This window comes from Tursiops truncatus, chromosome 16, assembly GCF_011762595.2.
Source record: "Tursiops truncatus isolate mTurTru1 chromosome 16, mTurTru1.mat.Y, whole genome shotgun sequence".
In the NCBI taxonomy this organism is placed as follows: domain Eukaryota; kingdom Metazoa; phylum Chordata; class Mammalia; order Artiodactyla; family Delphinidae; genus Tursiops; species Tursiops truncatus.
The window spans coordinates 76,805,050-76,821,106 of NC_047049.1; the positions used below are offsets into that span (position 1 = coordinate 76,805,050).

At 37.5% G+C, this 16,057-nt stretch overlaps 1 protein-coding gene across 4 annotated transcripts in view; it reads left to right on the forward strand.

Annotated features, from left to right (window-relative positions):
- ERO1B (endoplasmic reticulum oxidoreductase 1 beta) overlaps positions 1–16,057 on the forward strand; it is an 81,094-nt gene that overhangs the window by 30,038 nt on the left and 34,999 nt on the right. For 2 of the 4 annotated variants that reach the window (XM_019941518.3, XM_019941522.3), the window contains exons 6-9: positions 612–685; positions 6,398–6,518; positions 6,655–6,701; positions 14,344–14,355. In XM_019941518.3, coding sequence (XP_019797077.1) covers positions 612–685; positions 6,398–6,518; positions 6,655–6,701; positions 14,344–14,355 — 254 coding nt within the window. The remainder of the gene's footprint in view (positions 1–611; positions 686–6,397; positions 6,519–6,654; positions 6,702–14,343; positions 14,356–16,057) is intronic. The other 2 variants (XM_073793639.1, XM_033842569.2) reach the window with 1 other exon arrangement.

Below are 16,057 nucleotides of genomic sequence, written 5' to 3' on the forward strand. Positions count from 1 at the left end.
TGCAGCCAAAAATAAATAAATAAATGTATTTATTAAAAAAAAGAAATCTTGAACATAGATTTTGTTAAATGTGACATAATGTGTAAAATGAATGATATACTGTGATGAAAGTGACATTGGTGTTACTAGGGAATAGCACATTGGATGGAAGATCCTAGAAATGCATTTTTTAGTATTTTGGGTTGTATAAGTAGAGAAGCAATTTAAATTAAAAGAATTATGAAAGTAAATTTAATTCCTACTTTAGGAAAAAATAATACATAGTTAACTACAATTTCTAAGTCAATTAAAAAGACCAGCCTGAATTTCGTGTTTAACTACGTCTTATATATATTTGTAAATTAGTTTTCTGGTCAAAGTAGTTATCATTGAACTAGGGCTAAAATAGTTTTAATATAGTTAAGAAATATAAATTACTCACAGAAATAAATATGTCTTTCGTATAACTTGTTTTAATCATTCCTTCATGTGACTGCTAACTGAATTTGTAACACCATCTAATTAATAAAGACGTGATCTCAGATTATCTATTTTTAGTACACTAGAATACAGTGTTAAAGTTTTCAACTCCAGATTTAATCCTTTTTCTTTTTTATTCCTCCTTCCCATAGTAATCAAAGCAGAGAAGCTTTCATTGACTGGGCAAGATATGATGATTCACAGGATCACTTTTGTGAACTTGATGGTAATAAAAGAAACTATTGTAATTACATTATTTTAACTTTAACCCTTTTAAGACCCTTAAATCAGTGAAGTTACAGTCAGAGTTATAGCTTAAAGACACAGGATGTTGTATGTGGATCTTATTATTCATAATGGTGTTTATTGAGAACCGATGTTCCAGGCCCTGTGCTAAGTGCCTTAAGTACATTATTTCTTAGCTTTACAACTACCCTAATAGGTGTGTATTATTTTATATCTGGGGAAACTGTCTCAAAAAGACAAAGTAACTTGCCCAAGATCACACAGTAGCAAGAGGCTGAGACAGGATTTAATCCCAGATCTGACTGAATCCCAAACCTGTCTTCTTTCCATTGTGACACCCCACCTCCTATGGACCTCTAATTCAAGCCACTTAGTTATATATAGGTCTGTGACCATGTTATAGAAATGTTCACACTCGAATTAGTTGGAGGTCTCAACAAACTAACATAAAGACACCTTCCAACATCGTGGAGGACTCTAATTTGACTTCCCCACAGCCCTCTTTCCAAGAGTCCCCTGGAATGGAACAAATGGTAGTTCAGTAGTAACTACCACTTCTTTTAACAGAAAATAATTGACGTGACTCAAAATTTTTTATCTATAATAGAGGAGAATACTCCCAATAATTGTGTTGAGTAGGCTTAAATCATTCATTTGGCCTCTCTTTACCTTCTACCTTGGTATTGTTATTTTCTGGTGGTAGAAAAGAATTTGGGGTTCAACCATGCATAACTGAAAACAGGCAGCAGAAGTTCTTCTGAATTTTTAAAGCATCTGGCATGGTTTGCTTTCTAAAGACTTGTTTTAAAGATTCTTATGTAGAATTGTGTTTTTAATGCTGTCTGTAATGGCATAAATTACAGGGCGCTTCTACAATAGTATGGTAAATTGAGAAGATGCTGGGAGAGGGAGTGTTATTACCATGTTTTGTATGGTTTCAGCAAGGAAATTGTTAAGAAGTCTGAACAAAGTTTTTTTTGATATGATAATGGGCAATTCATAAATACCCCTATTATGATATTTGGAATTGGCAACGGTTTTATCAGAGCAAGCCGTTGTTCCTGGGTAAGCACTCACGTGACTGACTGCTCTCATTTGCTTTTTGGCTGTCAATCTAATTATATTTGAGTGTTTAACACTCATAGTCACTTCTTTCCAACTTCTCATGTATTCTTTTATTAAAATATTCTGCATAGTGCTTATTTAACACTAAATAAGCAGATTAAACACTAAATAAGGTTTTCAGATTAAAAAATCATTTCTGTGAGTATATATTTCTCTTTAGGTATTTAGTAAAAAAATACTCAATTGTAGAGATTGCTTGCTATGATTAAATTGATGTGTTCTATTATCTGTCATCAGTATAAATAGTGTTAATTAATTTTTCAGTAGTAGCTTCTTAAATCGTAAAAGTGGAAGAGGTGTCCTATAAAAATTTCCATAAAATCGTCCTTTAAAAATTTTAGGATTACATATTAAAATAACTAGTTGTTTTTATATTTTTTAAATTAATTAATTTTTGGCTGCATTGGGTCTTCGTTGCTGCGCGTGGGCTTTCTCTAGTTGTGGCGAGCTGGGGCTACTCTTCGTTATGGTGTGCAGGCTTCTCACTGTGGTGGCTTCTCTTGTTGCGGAGCACGGGCTCTAGGTGCATGGGCTTCAGTAGTTGTGGCACGTGGGCTCAGTAGTTGTGGCTCGTGGGCTCTAGAGCGCAGGCTCAGTAGTTGTGGCGCACGGGCTTAGTTGCTCCGCGGCATGTAGGATCTTCCCGGACCAGGGCTCAAACCCGTGTCCCCTGCACTGGCAGGCGGATTCCTAACCGCTCTGCCACCTGTTCTTATATTTTATGTAATTCTTAAACACGTGAAACCATGCTACTAGTTGTATTACCACGATTCTCCTGGGTAGTAATGTTCATGTGTGTCCCAAAGTTTTTTACCTGCAGTTGAAAAAAAATACTATCAGAGTAGCTTTGGAGTCATTGTTTAGTTATTTCAGTAATCTAAAATCATTAGACTAGGGACTTCCCTGGTGGTCCAGTGGCTAGGACTCTGTGCTCCCAGTGCAGGGGGCCTGGGTTCGATCACTGGTCAGGGAACTAGATGCCGCGTGCCGCAACTAAGACCCGACGCAGCTAAATAAATAAATAAATATTTAAAAATAAAATAAAATCATTGGATTAAAAAAAAAAAATCATTGGATTAAAACAAAAAGTCTAAAGAATGTTCACTCCAGTTATTGGAATATAGTCAAACACCCTTGCTCTCTGCTGTTTTGTTTTTGGTTTTATCATTATTTGAAAGGAAAGATGATCCTCATAGATCAAATAATAGGTTTTTAAATAATTCAGCGGTTTAAGGTAAGCCGCTCTCCCTACCTCTATTTTTTTTTTTGATATTGTTTTTATGCATGGCTTGCTGCTTCTTTGCTTCAGGTTTCTGCTCAAATGTCACCTCCTCAGAGAAGCCTGCTGTCATAAAAGAGTAACCACTTTCACTTTCTATCTCTGCACTGCTGCCTGCTCCCAGAGTACTAAGAACTATGTGAGAAACACTATTTAGTTTATCTGTATGTTGTCTGTCTTCATCTAGATTGTGAGCGACTTGAGAGCAAGGACCGTGTCTTTTTCTTCACGACTGTATCCCTAGTGCCTAGAACACTGCCTGGCCATGGTTCATGCCCAGTAAATATTTGCTCAATGAAGTAGTTAGTTCATAAATAACCTGAACAGTGTGATAGATTTTTACTTTTTATTTTTCCCCTTAAAACAGGTTCATTGATACATTAAAAATATTGCTTAAAACACTGGTTTCTAAATCTGGCTGTGTATCAGAATTACTTGGATGCTTTATAAACTATAGATTCTCCTTGACTGAGGAAATTATGTTTTAATAGTGAGTTAGTGGCAGTTTGGGGTAGCGTTGGAGATGGAGGCTTGTAGACCCAATCCTGAGTCTGTAACCTTATATTTTTTGTCTGTCCATAAGCAAAAAGCTTACACGCTAAGTTGTCCTATGCAACCATTACGTATTAAGAGATATACGGGTTAGAAGGTGGGAAGGATGCCTGGCACCATAGAGCATGCAGTGTGGCCTCGTAACTCTAACACTAAATTAGGACAGTGAAAAGAAAATTCAACTGGGGAAAAAAGGTGTACTGGAGGAGGAGGAAAAAATATTGGTTCAAGTTGATGAATTCCCAGAATTAGGTATTTTGATTCAGTAGTAATTCTTTGAATCCTTAGGTATTGGTTAGCATGGTCAAAAAGAAAGAATAGCTTTGGAGCAGGTGTGTAGAGGGAGGAAAAAGAGAAAACTTTTTGAGGGGAGGACTTAATAGGGATCCAAGAGCATTACCTGAACATATGATACAGCTGTACAAGTGGAAAGAAGTTATAGTTTGGGAACAATTTAATTATGATCATGTCACAGGTGGCCCTGGGACTAAGGATGGGTGTGTTTATAGGGAATCTCAGCCTGTGTATGCTTTCTCCCACATATGTTCCTCACTGTGGATGTCATGAAATTCTTGTCAGTATAGGTCAGGGGTTGACAAACTTTTTCTTCTGTAAATGGGCAGACAGTAAATATTTTAGGCTTTGTGAACCATATGGTCTCTCTTACAACTGCTCAACTCTGCCATAATAATGTGAAAGTGGCACATAAGCAAATGAACATGACTTGTGTTCCCATAAAACTTTCTTTACAAAAATACACAGCAGACCAGACTTGGCCTGTGGGCCATAGTTTGCTGATACCTTCTGTAGGTTAACAAAACATCTTTTTCATGATTTGAAAAAGTATTAAATTTTTTAAAACAACTTTTGATTTGGGAACTAAGGGAATGCACACTAAGAACATTAAGAATGTAAGTTTACTTAAGTACTTTAAAAACTGATATAATTGATTTTACTCATGTGACTTTCTACTTCCTTAGAGTATATTTTAAATCCATATACTTTAATATTTGAATCCAGGGTTTTTTTTTTTTCTTTGTTGTTTAATTGGGCGAAGAGGTGATACTAATTCAATCTTCACATTCATAGATGACTGTACGTAAGTGAAGGCTTATGTGTGTGCACATACGTTCTTTATACATGTGTGTATACATGTATATGTCAATGGGTATATATTTATGATATTAATATTTCTAAAGCTTATATACATAACTGAGTCAATTTTGCAAGTGAACTTGAGAACAGCTCAAAGAAATTTGAAATATATAACAGAAATTAGTGAATTGTAAAACTTAAAATTTTACTGTAAAATCCATATTTCGTTAACTAAATGATTTGAATTTTTATTTTTCAATTAAGATTTTTTAAATTATTGTTTTAAGTCCTGATCAATAAATGTCCTTCAACAGTTTCTGTTCATCCATCTGTAAGTTAGCGTTTTCTGTGCTTTAACTTATTTAGTGGAATATCTATATAATGTTAGTGCTGGAAATAGAGCCAATATTCTTCAAAATCATGTTTTCATTGTCTGTAAGTTAGACACCACTCATTTAGTAATGATACGTTATGATTATCTTTGTACTCTTTATACATCACAAAAGTATCAGGTGGTTTTTGAAAGGTATGGATCAGGATGCTGCTTTTTTTTCCCTTAAGATTATGGATCATCTCAATCTACGGTCATTGAATGACCAATGAATATTTTTGACTGATAGGTAATGAAAGCAAGAGGGCCCATATTTTAATGACCATGTTTGTCCCTGTTTCAAGTCAGGTGTCTATATACCATTGATTTAATACCGTGACACCAAAAATTAGGAAGCATATACATAAAATAATACATCCATGCCAACATACATAGCATTTCAGCTTATAGGTGGTATGAGCATAGATGTGTGAAGCATAGTCATTATAATTTTTCTGTAGATCGCAAAGCGTGTGCTTCCCTTTTCTACCCAGAATGTGACCATTAAGACCATTTTTCTTTATCTTTTGTATCCCCCAGAGATCTCTATCAAAATGTTGTCCAAATAGTGGAGATCTAGTAAATACTAATTTGAGTTTCAACACAGAAAATGGTTATTTAATTTTAAATGTGTTAATAAATTCTTGAAGTTGTGCCTACTCACCAATATGTTAACCAATTAATATGTTAACCAATATATTAACATTGGTAAAAATAAATTTGTAACTTTTTTTTTTACTACAACATTGTGTAACTCTATGAATGATTGAATTTGAATCACAAAGTTACTACACCATTTACTTCCTAGGTCCAAGTAGAAAGTATCAGGGAAATCTTTTCTTTTTTTTTAAGATACAATATGTGCAAACAAAATAAATGTTTCAAGTATGTGTTTAGGTAGATATATACATAGGGGGGCAATCACATAAAATATTAAGAACAGGTTATGATTCTGTTAGGTCTTTTCAGTCCTGCTGCTTAAAACTTAAATGATTAATGCCTCTAATAAGGTAAAGCCTGCTACATTCCGTAAGAGGGCATTGAGTGTCCAAAAGAAAGGGAGCAGTTATATTTCCTCTCTCAAGTTCAAGTTATTTTAAGTCCTGGGTCAAGGACAGTCACAAGTGTGCTAACCACTCTACCATTTAAGTTGGAGATGACTTGAAAGCGTAGCATTTCTCTAACCTTTGGATAGTCCTGTTTGCTTTGTAATGGTAAATTTTAGATAAATAGTGAAATGTGGATGGTTTCATGAATTGTTTCTTGTTTAGATGAGAGATCTCCAGCTGCTCAGTATGTAGACCTTTTGCTGAATCCTGAGCGTTACACTGGCTATAAAGGGCCCTCTGCGTGGAGAGTGTGGAACAGCATCTACGAAGAAAACTGTTTCAAGTAACTGGAGGGGGTAGGGGAAAGAGGAGGATTGACTAGAGGGAGGGTGGAAGAAGGGGAATACTTGTTTCTCTTGGAAAAAATTAATCAAAATGTCAAACCATTTTACGTTTGAGTTTTGTATTTTCTTTTTCAGACCTCGATCTGTTTATCGTCCTTTAAATCCTCTGGCACCCAGCCGAGGTGGGTTTTTGATACATTTTCATGCTTTTAGAAATTGTTTACGAGATACCTTTGTAATTTTATGTTGAGAAAATTTTCAACTATTTTATATTTTTGCTTAATTTGAATGATCAAAAGTACAAGATTAGTTCATAGTTAGGTCTCAAGATTTCCACGTTTTATATAATTACTGTCATTTATTGACTGCCTGATATGTGCCAGGCCCTAAACTAGGAGCTATATATAAAATAAATTAGAATATATGGGTAATCCATATATATTAGAGGTTCCTGGGGAACTGGTAAAAATCTGAATGCCCGGGCCCTGTCCCATAACAGTTGTCACAGTCTTTGGAATTCGGACCCAGGCGTTGGTCTTTTTTAAGCTCTCCAGATGATTCCAGTATGCAGCCACTTTCAGAACCAGTGACTCATAGCATGCTTCTCTGACTTCAGTACGCATACAAATCACCTAGGAGCCTTGTTAAATACAGGTTCTGATTCTGTAAGTCGCGGGTGAGACTCCCAGGTGATGCCCAAGTGCTGGTCGATGCACGGCACTCTGATTCAGAAGGATGCAGAGAAGTATCAGAAAGTTAGGTTGCCACTTTGCCACATCAGGCTGTTGAGCACATGAAATGTGGCTAGTGTGAAACTAAATTTTACATTTTACGTCATTTTAGTTCATTTCAGCTTAAAAACTGAAGCAGTATAAAATATTTTTGCCATTGAACAGAACCTGATTGTTTTGGTAGAACTACTTTAACTCTTGCATCACAAAACAAACTGTTGATGTACTGCAGTGCATGTATACCTTTTACTTTTTAAAATGTGGATATTAGAAAACATTACAAATTTTTATTAGAAAAAAATTTTAATTACATATATGGTTGTCGTTATAGTTCTATGGGACAGCATTATCTTACATAGTTGGAGTTTATTCAGTATAAAATTATTAGGTGTATCCTCAATCTATTCTCAAAGAGGACTCAAACCCTGGGAGCAGCCCTGTGATTGAAGTGCCATTCTAATGCTTTCTTTAGACCAGGATTGATTTAGGAACTTGAATTTCCTGGTCTAGATTCATCTCTTTAGGCATTTCTCAGAACCAGAGTGACTTAGGAAGTTTGATGAATGGACTACTCTCAGATGTGCACTCACAGTATGGCCAGCAGTTTTCCCAAATTCATCCTGAAACTGCTTGGGCAAGATAATCGAAGTGTGAAGAAGGTGTGCATGGCTTCTTATCCTTTGTCTTTTTTACTACTTTTACCTCATAACTTTTCCGTTTTCAACTTAAATGTTTTTATTATACAAGATTTTATAAAAATTGAAACAATGCAAAAGTTACATAAAGTAAAAAGGGAACGCTTCCCCCACCCCTACCTCCACACACTTTTTCTTTTCCGTAGTACAGAGTTTGGAAGGTGTCCTTTCAGACCTTTTCTATGATCACTTACTCTTTTATTTATTTATTTATTTTTTTTTGCGGTACGCGGGCCTCTCACTGTTGTGGCATCTCCCATTGCGGAGCACAGGCTCCGGATGCGCAGGCCCAGCGGCCATGGCTCATGGGCCCAGCCGCTCTGCGGCATGTGGGATCTTCCCGGACCGGGGCACGAACCCGTGTCCCCTGCATCGGCAGGCAGACTTCAACCACTGTGCCACCAGGGAAGCCCTCTCTTTTTTTTTTTTTTTTTTTACATCTTTTTTTTTGGCTGTGCTGGGTCATCATTACTGTGCGCGGGCTTTCTCTAGTTGTGGCGAATGGGGGCTACTGTTCGTTGCAATGCACAGGCTTGTCATTGTGGTGGCCTCTCGTTGCGGAGCACGGGCTCTAGGCGTGCAGGCTTCAGTAGTTGTGGCTCGCGGGTTCTAGAGCGCAGGCCCAGTTGTGGTGTACGGGCTTTGTTGCTCCGCGACATGTGGGATCTTCCCGACCAGGGCTTGAACCCGTGTCCCCTGCACTGGCAGGCAGATTCCTAACCACTGTATCACCAGGGAAGCCCTTTTTTTAAACATCTTTATTGGAGTATAATTGCTTTAGAGTGTTGTGTTAGTTTCTGCTGTATAACAGTGAATCAGCTATCTGTATACATATCTCCCCATATCCCCTCCCTCTTGCGTCTCCCTCCCACCCTCCCTATCCCACCCCTTTAGGTGGTCACAAAGCACCGAGCTGATCTCCCTGTGCTATGCTGCTCTTCCCACTAGCTAGCTATTTTACATTTGGCAGTGTATATATGTCCAGGCTACTCTCTCATTTCGCCCCAGCTTACCCTTCTCCCTCCCCGTGGCCTCAAGTCCATTCTCTACGTCTGCATCTTTATTCTTGTCCTGCCCCTAGGACAGGATCAGTTTTTGTTTTTTTTTTATATTCCATATATATGGATCACTTACTCTTAAAGCAGAAAATATAATTGTTCATTTAATAAAAGCATCAAGTCCTAAGAAATACTTCACTTCCATATTATGATAAACTAGAGACATGAGGCTGTAGGAAAGATGAAGAGAGGAAGGAAAGTGCATAGAGAAAAGGATAGAGAGAGGAAAGAGGAGCAGAGAAAAAACAAGTGTAGAAGAGGGAGACAAAAGACTAGGTAAGGGAGAGAGTGGGTCCTGGGTGAAAAGTGGGTACCCCAGGAAGTAATGCAATAGTTCTCACTAATGCTGTTTATATGCTTTCTCCACTGAAACTGCTAATTGTCGATTAACAGCTGTTTAATTTTTTTTTTGAATTTTTGAATTTTATTTTTTTACACAGCAGGTTCTTATTAGTCATCCATTTTATACACATCAGTGTATACATGTCAATCCCAATCTCCCAATTCATCACACCACCACCACCACCTGCTGCTGCTTTCCCCCCTTGGTGTCCATACGTTTGTTCTCTACATCTGTGTCTCACTTTCTGCCCTGCAAACTGGTTCATCTGTACCATTTTTCTAGGTTCCACATATATGCGTTAATATACGATACTTGTTTTTTTCTTTCTGACTTACTTCACTCTGTATGACAGTCTCTGGATCCATCCACGTCTCTATAAATGACCCAATTTCATTCCTTTTTATGGCTGAGTAATATTCCATTGTATATATGTACCACATCTTCTTTATCCATTTGTCTGTCGACGGGCATTTAGGTTGCTTCCATGACCTGGCTATTGTAAATAGTGCTGCAATGAACATTGGGGTGCATGTCTCTTTTTGAATTATGGTTTTCTCTGGGTTTAGGCCTAGTAGTGAGATTGCTGGGTAATATGGTAATTCTATTTTTAGGTTTTTGTTTTTGTTTTTGTTTTTTGTGGTATGCGGGCCTCTCACTATTGTGGCCTCTCCCGTTGCGGAGCACAGGCTCCGGATGCTCAGGCTCAGCGGCCATGGCTCACAGGCCCAGCTGCTCCGTGGCATGTGGGATCTTCCCGGACCGGGGCACGAACCCATATCCCCTGCATCGGCAGGCGGACTCTCAACCACTGCACCACCAGGGAAGCCCTATTTTTAGGTTTTTAAGGAACCTCCATACTGTTCTCCATAGTGGCTGTATCAATTTACATTCCCACCAACAGTGCAAGAGGGTTCCCTTTTCTCCACACTCTCCAGCATTTGTTGTTTGTAGATTTTCTGATGATGTCCATTCTAACTGGTGTGAGGTGATACCACATTGTAGTTCTGATTTGCATTTTCTAATAATTAGTGATGTTGAGCAGCTTTTCATGTGCTTCTTGGCCATCTGTATATCTTCTTTGGAGAAATGTCTATTTAGGTCTTCTGCCCATTTTTGGATTGGGTTTTTTTTTAATATTGAGCTGCATGAGCTGTTTATATATTTTGGAGATTAATCCTTTGTCCGTTGATTTGTTTGCAAATATTTTCTCCCATTCTGAGGGTTGTCTTTTCGTCTTGTTTATGGTTTCCTTTGCAGTGCAGAAGGTTTTAAGTTTCATTAGGTCCCATTTGTTTATTTTTATTTCCATTACTCTGGGAGGCAATCAAAAAAGATCTTGCTGTGATTTACATCAAAGAGTGTTCTTCCTATGTTATCCTCTTAAGAGTTTTATAGTGTCCGGTCTTACATTTAGGTCTCTCATCCATTTTGAGTTTATTTTTGTGTATGGTGTTAGAGAGTGTTCTAATTTCATTCTTTTACATGTAGCTGTCCAGTTTTCCCAGCACCACTTATTGAAGAGACTGTCTTTTCTCCATTGTATATCCTTGCTTCCTTTGTCATAGATTAGTTGACCGTAGGTGCATGGGTTTATCTCTGGGCTTTCTATCCTGTTCCATTGATCTGTATTTCTGTTTTTGTGCCAGTACCATATTGTCTCGATTACTGTAGCTTTGTAGTATAGTCTGAAGTCAGGGAGTCTGATTCCTCCAGCTCCACTTTTTTCCCTCAAGACTGGTTTGGCTATTCGGGGTCTTTTGTGTCTCCATACAAATTTTAAGATTTTTTGTTCTAGTTCTATAAAAATGCCATTGGTAATTTGATAGGGATTGCATTGAAGCTGTAGATTGCTTTGGGTGGTATAGTCATTTTCACAATATTGATTCTTCCAGTCCAAGAATATGGTAGATCTCTCCATCTGTTGGTATTATCTTTAATTTCTTTCATCAGTGTCTTATAGTTTTCTGCATACAAGCCTTTTGTCTCCCTAGGTAGATTTATTCCTAGGTATTTTATTCTTTTTGTTGCAGTGGTAAATGGGAGTGTTTCCTTAATTTCTCTTTCAGATTTTTCATCGTTAGCATATAGGAATGCAAGAGATTTCTGTGCATTAATTTTCTATCCTGCAACTTTACCAAATTCATTGATTAGCTCTAGTAGTTTTCTGGTGGCATCTTTAGGATTCTCTGTATGTAGTATCATGTCGTCTGCAAACAGTGACAGTTTTACTTCTTCTTTTCCAATTTGTATTCCTTTTATTTCTTTTGCTTCTCTGATGCTGTGGCTAGGACTTCCAAAACTATGTTGAATAATAGTGGTGAGAGTGGGCAGCCTTGTCTTGTTCCTGATCTTAGAGGAAATGCTTTCAGGTTTTCACTGTTGGAAATGATGTTTGCTGTGGGTTTGTCATATATGGCCTTTATTATGTTGAGGTCGGTTCCCTCTGTGCTCACTTTCTGGAGAGTTTTTATCATAAAAGGGTGTTGAATTTTGTCAGAAGCTTTTTCTGCATTGTTGAGATGATCATTTGATTTTTACTCTTCAGGGTGTTGTTATGGTGTATCACACTGATTGATTTGCATATATTGAAGAATCCTTGCATCCCTGGGATAAATCCCACTTGATCATGGTGTTTTATCCTTTTAATGTATTGTTGGATTCTGTTATTTTTGTTGAGGATTTTTGCATCTGTATTCATCAGTGATATTGATCTGTAGTTTTCTTTTTTTGTAGTATCTTTGTTTGATTTTGGTGTCAGGGTGATGGTGGCCTCATAGAATGAGTTTGGGAGTGTTCCTTCCTCTGCAATTTTTTGGAAGAGATCGAGAAGGATGGGTGTTAGCTTTTCTCTAAATTTTTGATAGAATTCACCTGTGAAGCCATCTGCTCCTGGATTTTTGTTTCTTGGAAGATTTTTAATCACAGTTTCAATTTTATTACTTGTGATTGGTCTGTTCATACTTTCTATTTCTTTCTGATTCCATCTTGGAAGGTTATACCTTTCTAACAATTTGTCCATTTCTTCCAGGTTGTCCATATTATTGGCATAGAGTTGCTTGTAGTAGTCTCTTAGGATGCTTTGTATTTCGGCAGTGTCTGTTGTAACTTCTCCTTTTTCATTTCTAATTTTATTGATTTGAGTCCTCTCCCTCTTTTTCTTGATGAGTCTGGCTAATGGTTTATTAATTTTGTTTATCTTCTCAAAGAACCAGCTTTTAGTTTTATTGATCTTTGCTATTGTTTTCTTTGTTTCGATTTCATTGATTTCTGCTCTGATCTTTATGATTTTTTTTCCTTCTGTTAACTTAGGGTTTTGTTTGTTCGTTTTTCTCTAGTTCCTTTAGGTGTAAGGTTAGATTGTTTATTGGAGATTTTTCTTGTTTCTTGAGGTAGGTTTGTATAGCTATAAACTTCCCTCTTAGAACTGCTTTTGCTGCATCCCATAGGTTTTAGATCATCGTGTTTTCATTGTCGTTTGTCTCTAGGTATATTTTGATCTCCTCTTTGATTTCTTCAGTGATCTCTTGGTTATTTAGTAACATATTGTTTAGCCTCCATTTGATTGTGTTTTTTTTCCCTGTAATTCATTTCTAATCTCATAGCTTTGTGGTCAGAAAAGACGCTTGATATGATTTCAGTTTTCTTAAATTTACTGAGACTTGATTTGTGACCCAAGATGTGATCTATCTTGGAGAATGTTCTGTGCGCACTTGGAAGAAAGTGTAATCTGCTCTTTTTGGATGGAATGTCCTATAAATATCAATTAAATCTATCTGGTCTATTGTGTCATTTAAAGCTTGTGTTTCCTTATTAATTTTCTGTTTGGAAGATCTGTCCGTTGGTGTAAGTGAGGTGTTAAAGTCCCCCACTATTATTGTGTTACTGTCGATTTCCTCTTTTATAGCTGTTAGCAGTTGCCTTATGTATTGAGGTGCTCCGATGTTGGGTGCATAAATATTTACAATTGTTATATCTTCTTCTTGGATTGACACTACATTATGTAGTGTCCTTCCTTGTCTCTTGTAACATTCTTTATTTTAAAGTCTGTTTTATCTGAGTATTGCTACTCCAGCTTTCTTTTAGTTCTTATTTGCATAGAATATCTTTTTGTATCCCCTCACTTTTAGTCTGAATGTGTCCCTAGGTCTGAAGTGGGTCCCTTGTAGACAGCATGTATATGGGTCTTGTTTTTGTATCCATTCAGCAAGCCTGTGTCATTTGGTTGGAGCATTTAATCCATTCACGTTTAATGTAATTATCGATATGTATATTCCTAATACCATTTTCTTAATTGTTTTGGGTTTGTTTTTGTAGGTCCTTTTCTTCTCTGTGTTTCCCACTTACAGAAGTGCCTTTAGCATTTGTTGTAGATCTGGTTTGGTGGTTAATATTCTTAACTGTGTTTCTTCCACACTATTCCTGGCTTCCACAGCTAGCTTTCCAACAGCTTTTTTCCAAAAATGAAATTTTCTGTCAGAATTCCACATGTAAAGCTAATCAAGACAGGGCTGCTGTGGAGCCTGAAAGCCCAGCCTTCTGGCCTCTCCCCCACATCTAGGCAGCCCCATAACCCCTGCAGGGATGCTTTCACTGACTAGAGTTTGGGAAGTGCTTTTGTTAAGGTGAATATGTGCCGAGGAGCAGTAACTTAAAAAAGAAAAGTACTCCAGTCTGGAAACACATGTTCAGAGAGTTGTGTGCATAATGATTAAAGGAGTGACTGTATATTTGTTAATTATTGAAACTGGTGGTCTTTATGATTGTTTAGTTACTCTCTGTTACTATTTATTGCATAAAACATACGTGAAAATCTTGTACTCTTTGGCCTATATTCTTATTAAGAAGTCTTATTTACAGGGTAACTACACACTGAGCAAGGTTCATGGTATAATTAATAGTTTAACACATAGTAAGTTTTAATCCCATAAATAAATAGGATTGGAATCTGAACTGTGTAAGACATTTTCTAAAATCTTGTCTATTATTTTCTCTTTCAGGAGAAGATGATGGTAAGTTAAAAGTCTCATTTTATGTTTGCTTCAAATGTAGAAGAAATGCCTTTAATGATCAAAATTTGATTTTTTCCTGTTTTTAATTCAAAAGAAAGTATCCTACTTTTTTTCAGAAAATAGCTACCAATCAATGGTGACCAAAAAAATAAGAATGTTTTTTATAATTTAAAGTTACCCTATGTTAGGGACTTTCCTGGTGGTACAGTGGTTAAGAACCTGCCTGCCAGTGCAGGGGACATGGGTTCGATCTCTGATCCATGAAGATCCCACGTGCCGCGGAGCAACTAAGCCTGTGCGCCACAACTATTGAGCCTGTGCTCTAGAGCCCACGAGGCACAACTACTGAAGCCTGCGTGCCTGGAGCCCGTGCTCCGCAACAAGAGCAGGCACCGCAATGAGAAGCCCATGCACTGCAACAAAGAGTAGCCCCCGCTTGCCGCAACTAGGGAAAGCCCGCGCGCAGCAACAAAGACCCAACACAGTCATAAATAAATAAATAAATAAATTTATTTATTTAAAAAAATAAAGTTACCCTATGTGTCAAGAGCACTGTGATGGGCATTGTAAAGGATAGAAAGATGTATAAAACATGCCTTCCCTCTAGGAGCTAAAAATATGTATAGTGGGAATGATCAGCACTGTACATACGTGATAATAAAGAAGTATTACATACATAGTGCAACAGTAGGTGGTATAGCTCTTCGGAGGTAGAACAGATCCTGCCTCACTGGGACAATTTACTGGAGGAGGTGGCATTTGAGATGGACTTGAATGATGGACTGGTTTAAAGCCTGAAGAATTGGATAGTGTGTGCTACTTGGATGACAGCATGGACCAAGGGGTTGAGAAAGGAAAAACAAGGCATGTTTGGGGAGAGTAGGAAAGACTTCATATATGGGGTACTTTAAAATTAGAAAGATGAGTAGAGGCCAGATTATTGAGGACCTTAGGAGCTAGACTTTTCCTGTTAGCAGCTGGGGCTTTTTGAGTAAACAAGTGAGATAATGAATGATGTTTTGTGTAAGAGTATCATCTAAGTAAGAGTATGTTGAATGAATGATTCTCTAGGAAGATGTTTGTGTTGTCTTGCTAAGGATGAAGACTCTCAGGAGGCAAAGTAATTCCCCACCATCTAATTTATCCCCTGGACTCCTTGCTCAACTCACCTATGTGTTGAGTTTTTATCATCATGCTTTGCTTTTCGCAATTAAAATAAGGATGAGGCCCGGAGATGGAAACAACCTAAGTGCCCATCTGCGGATGAATGGATAAAGAAGATGTGGCACATATATACAATGGAGTATTACTCAGCCATAAAAAGAAACGAAATTGAGCTATTTGTAATGAGGTGGATAGACCTAGAGTCTGTCATACAGAGTGAAGTAAGTCAGAAAGAAAAAGACAAATACCGTATGCTAACACATATATATGGAATTTAAGAAAAAAAAAAATGTCATGAAGAACCTAGGGGTAAGGCAGGAATAAAGACGCAGACCTCCTAGAGAACGAACTTGAGGTTATGGGGAGGGGGAAGGGTGAGCTGTGACGGGGCAAGAGAGAGTCATGGACATATACACACTAACAAACGTAGTAAGGTAGATAGCTAGTGGGAAGCAGCCACATGGCACAGGGATATTGGCTCGGTGCTTTGTGACAGCCTGGAGGGGTGGGATAGGGAGGGTGGGAGGGAGGGAGACGC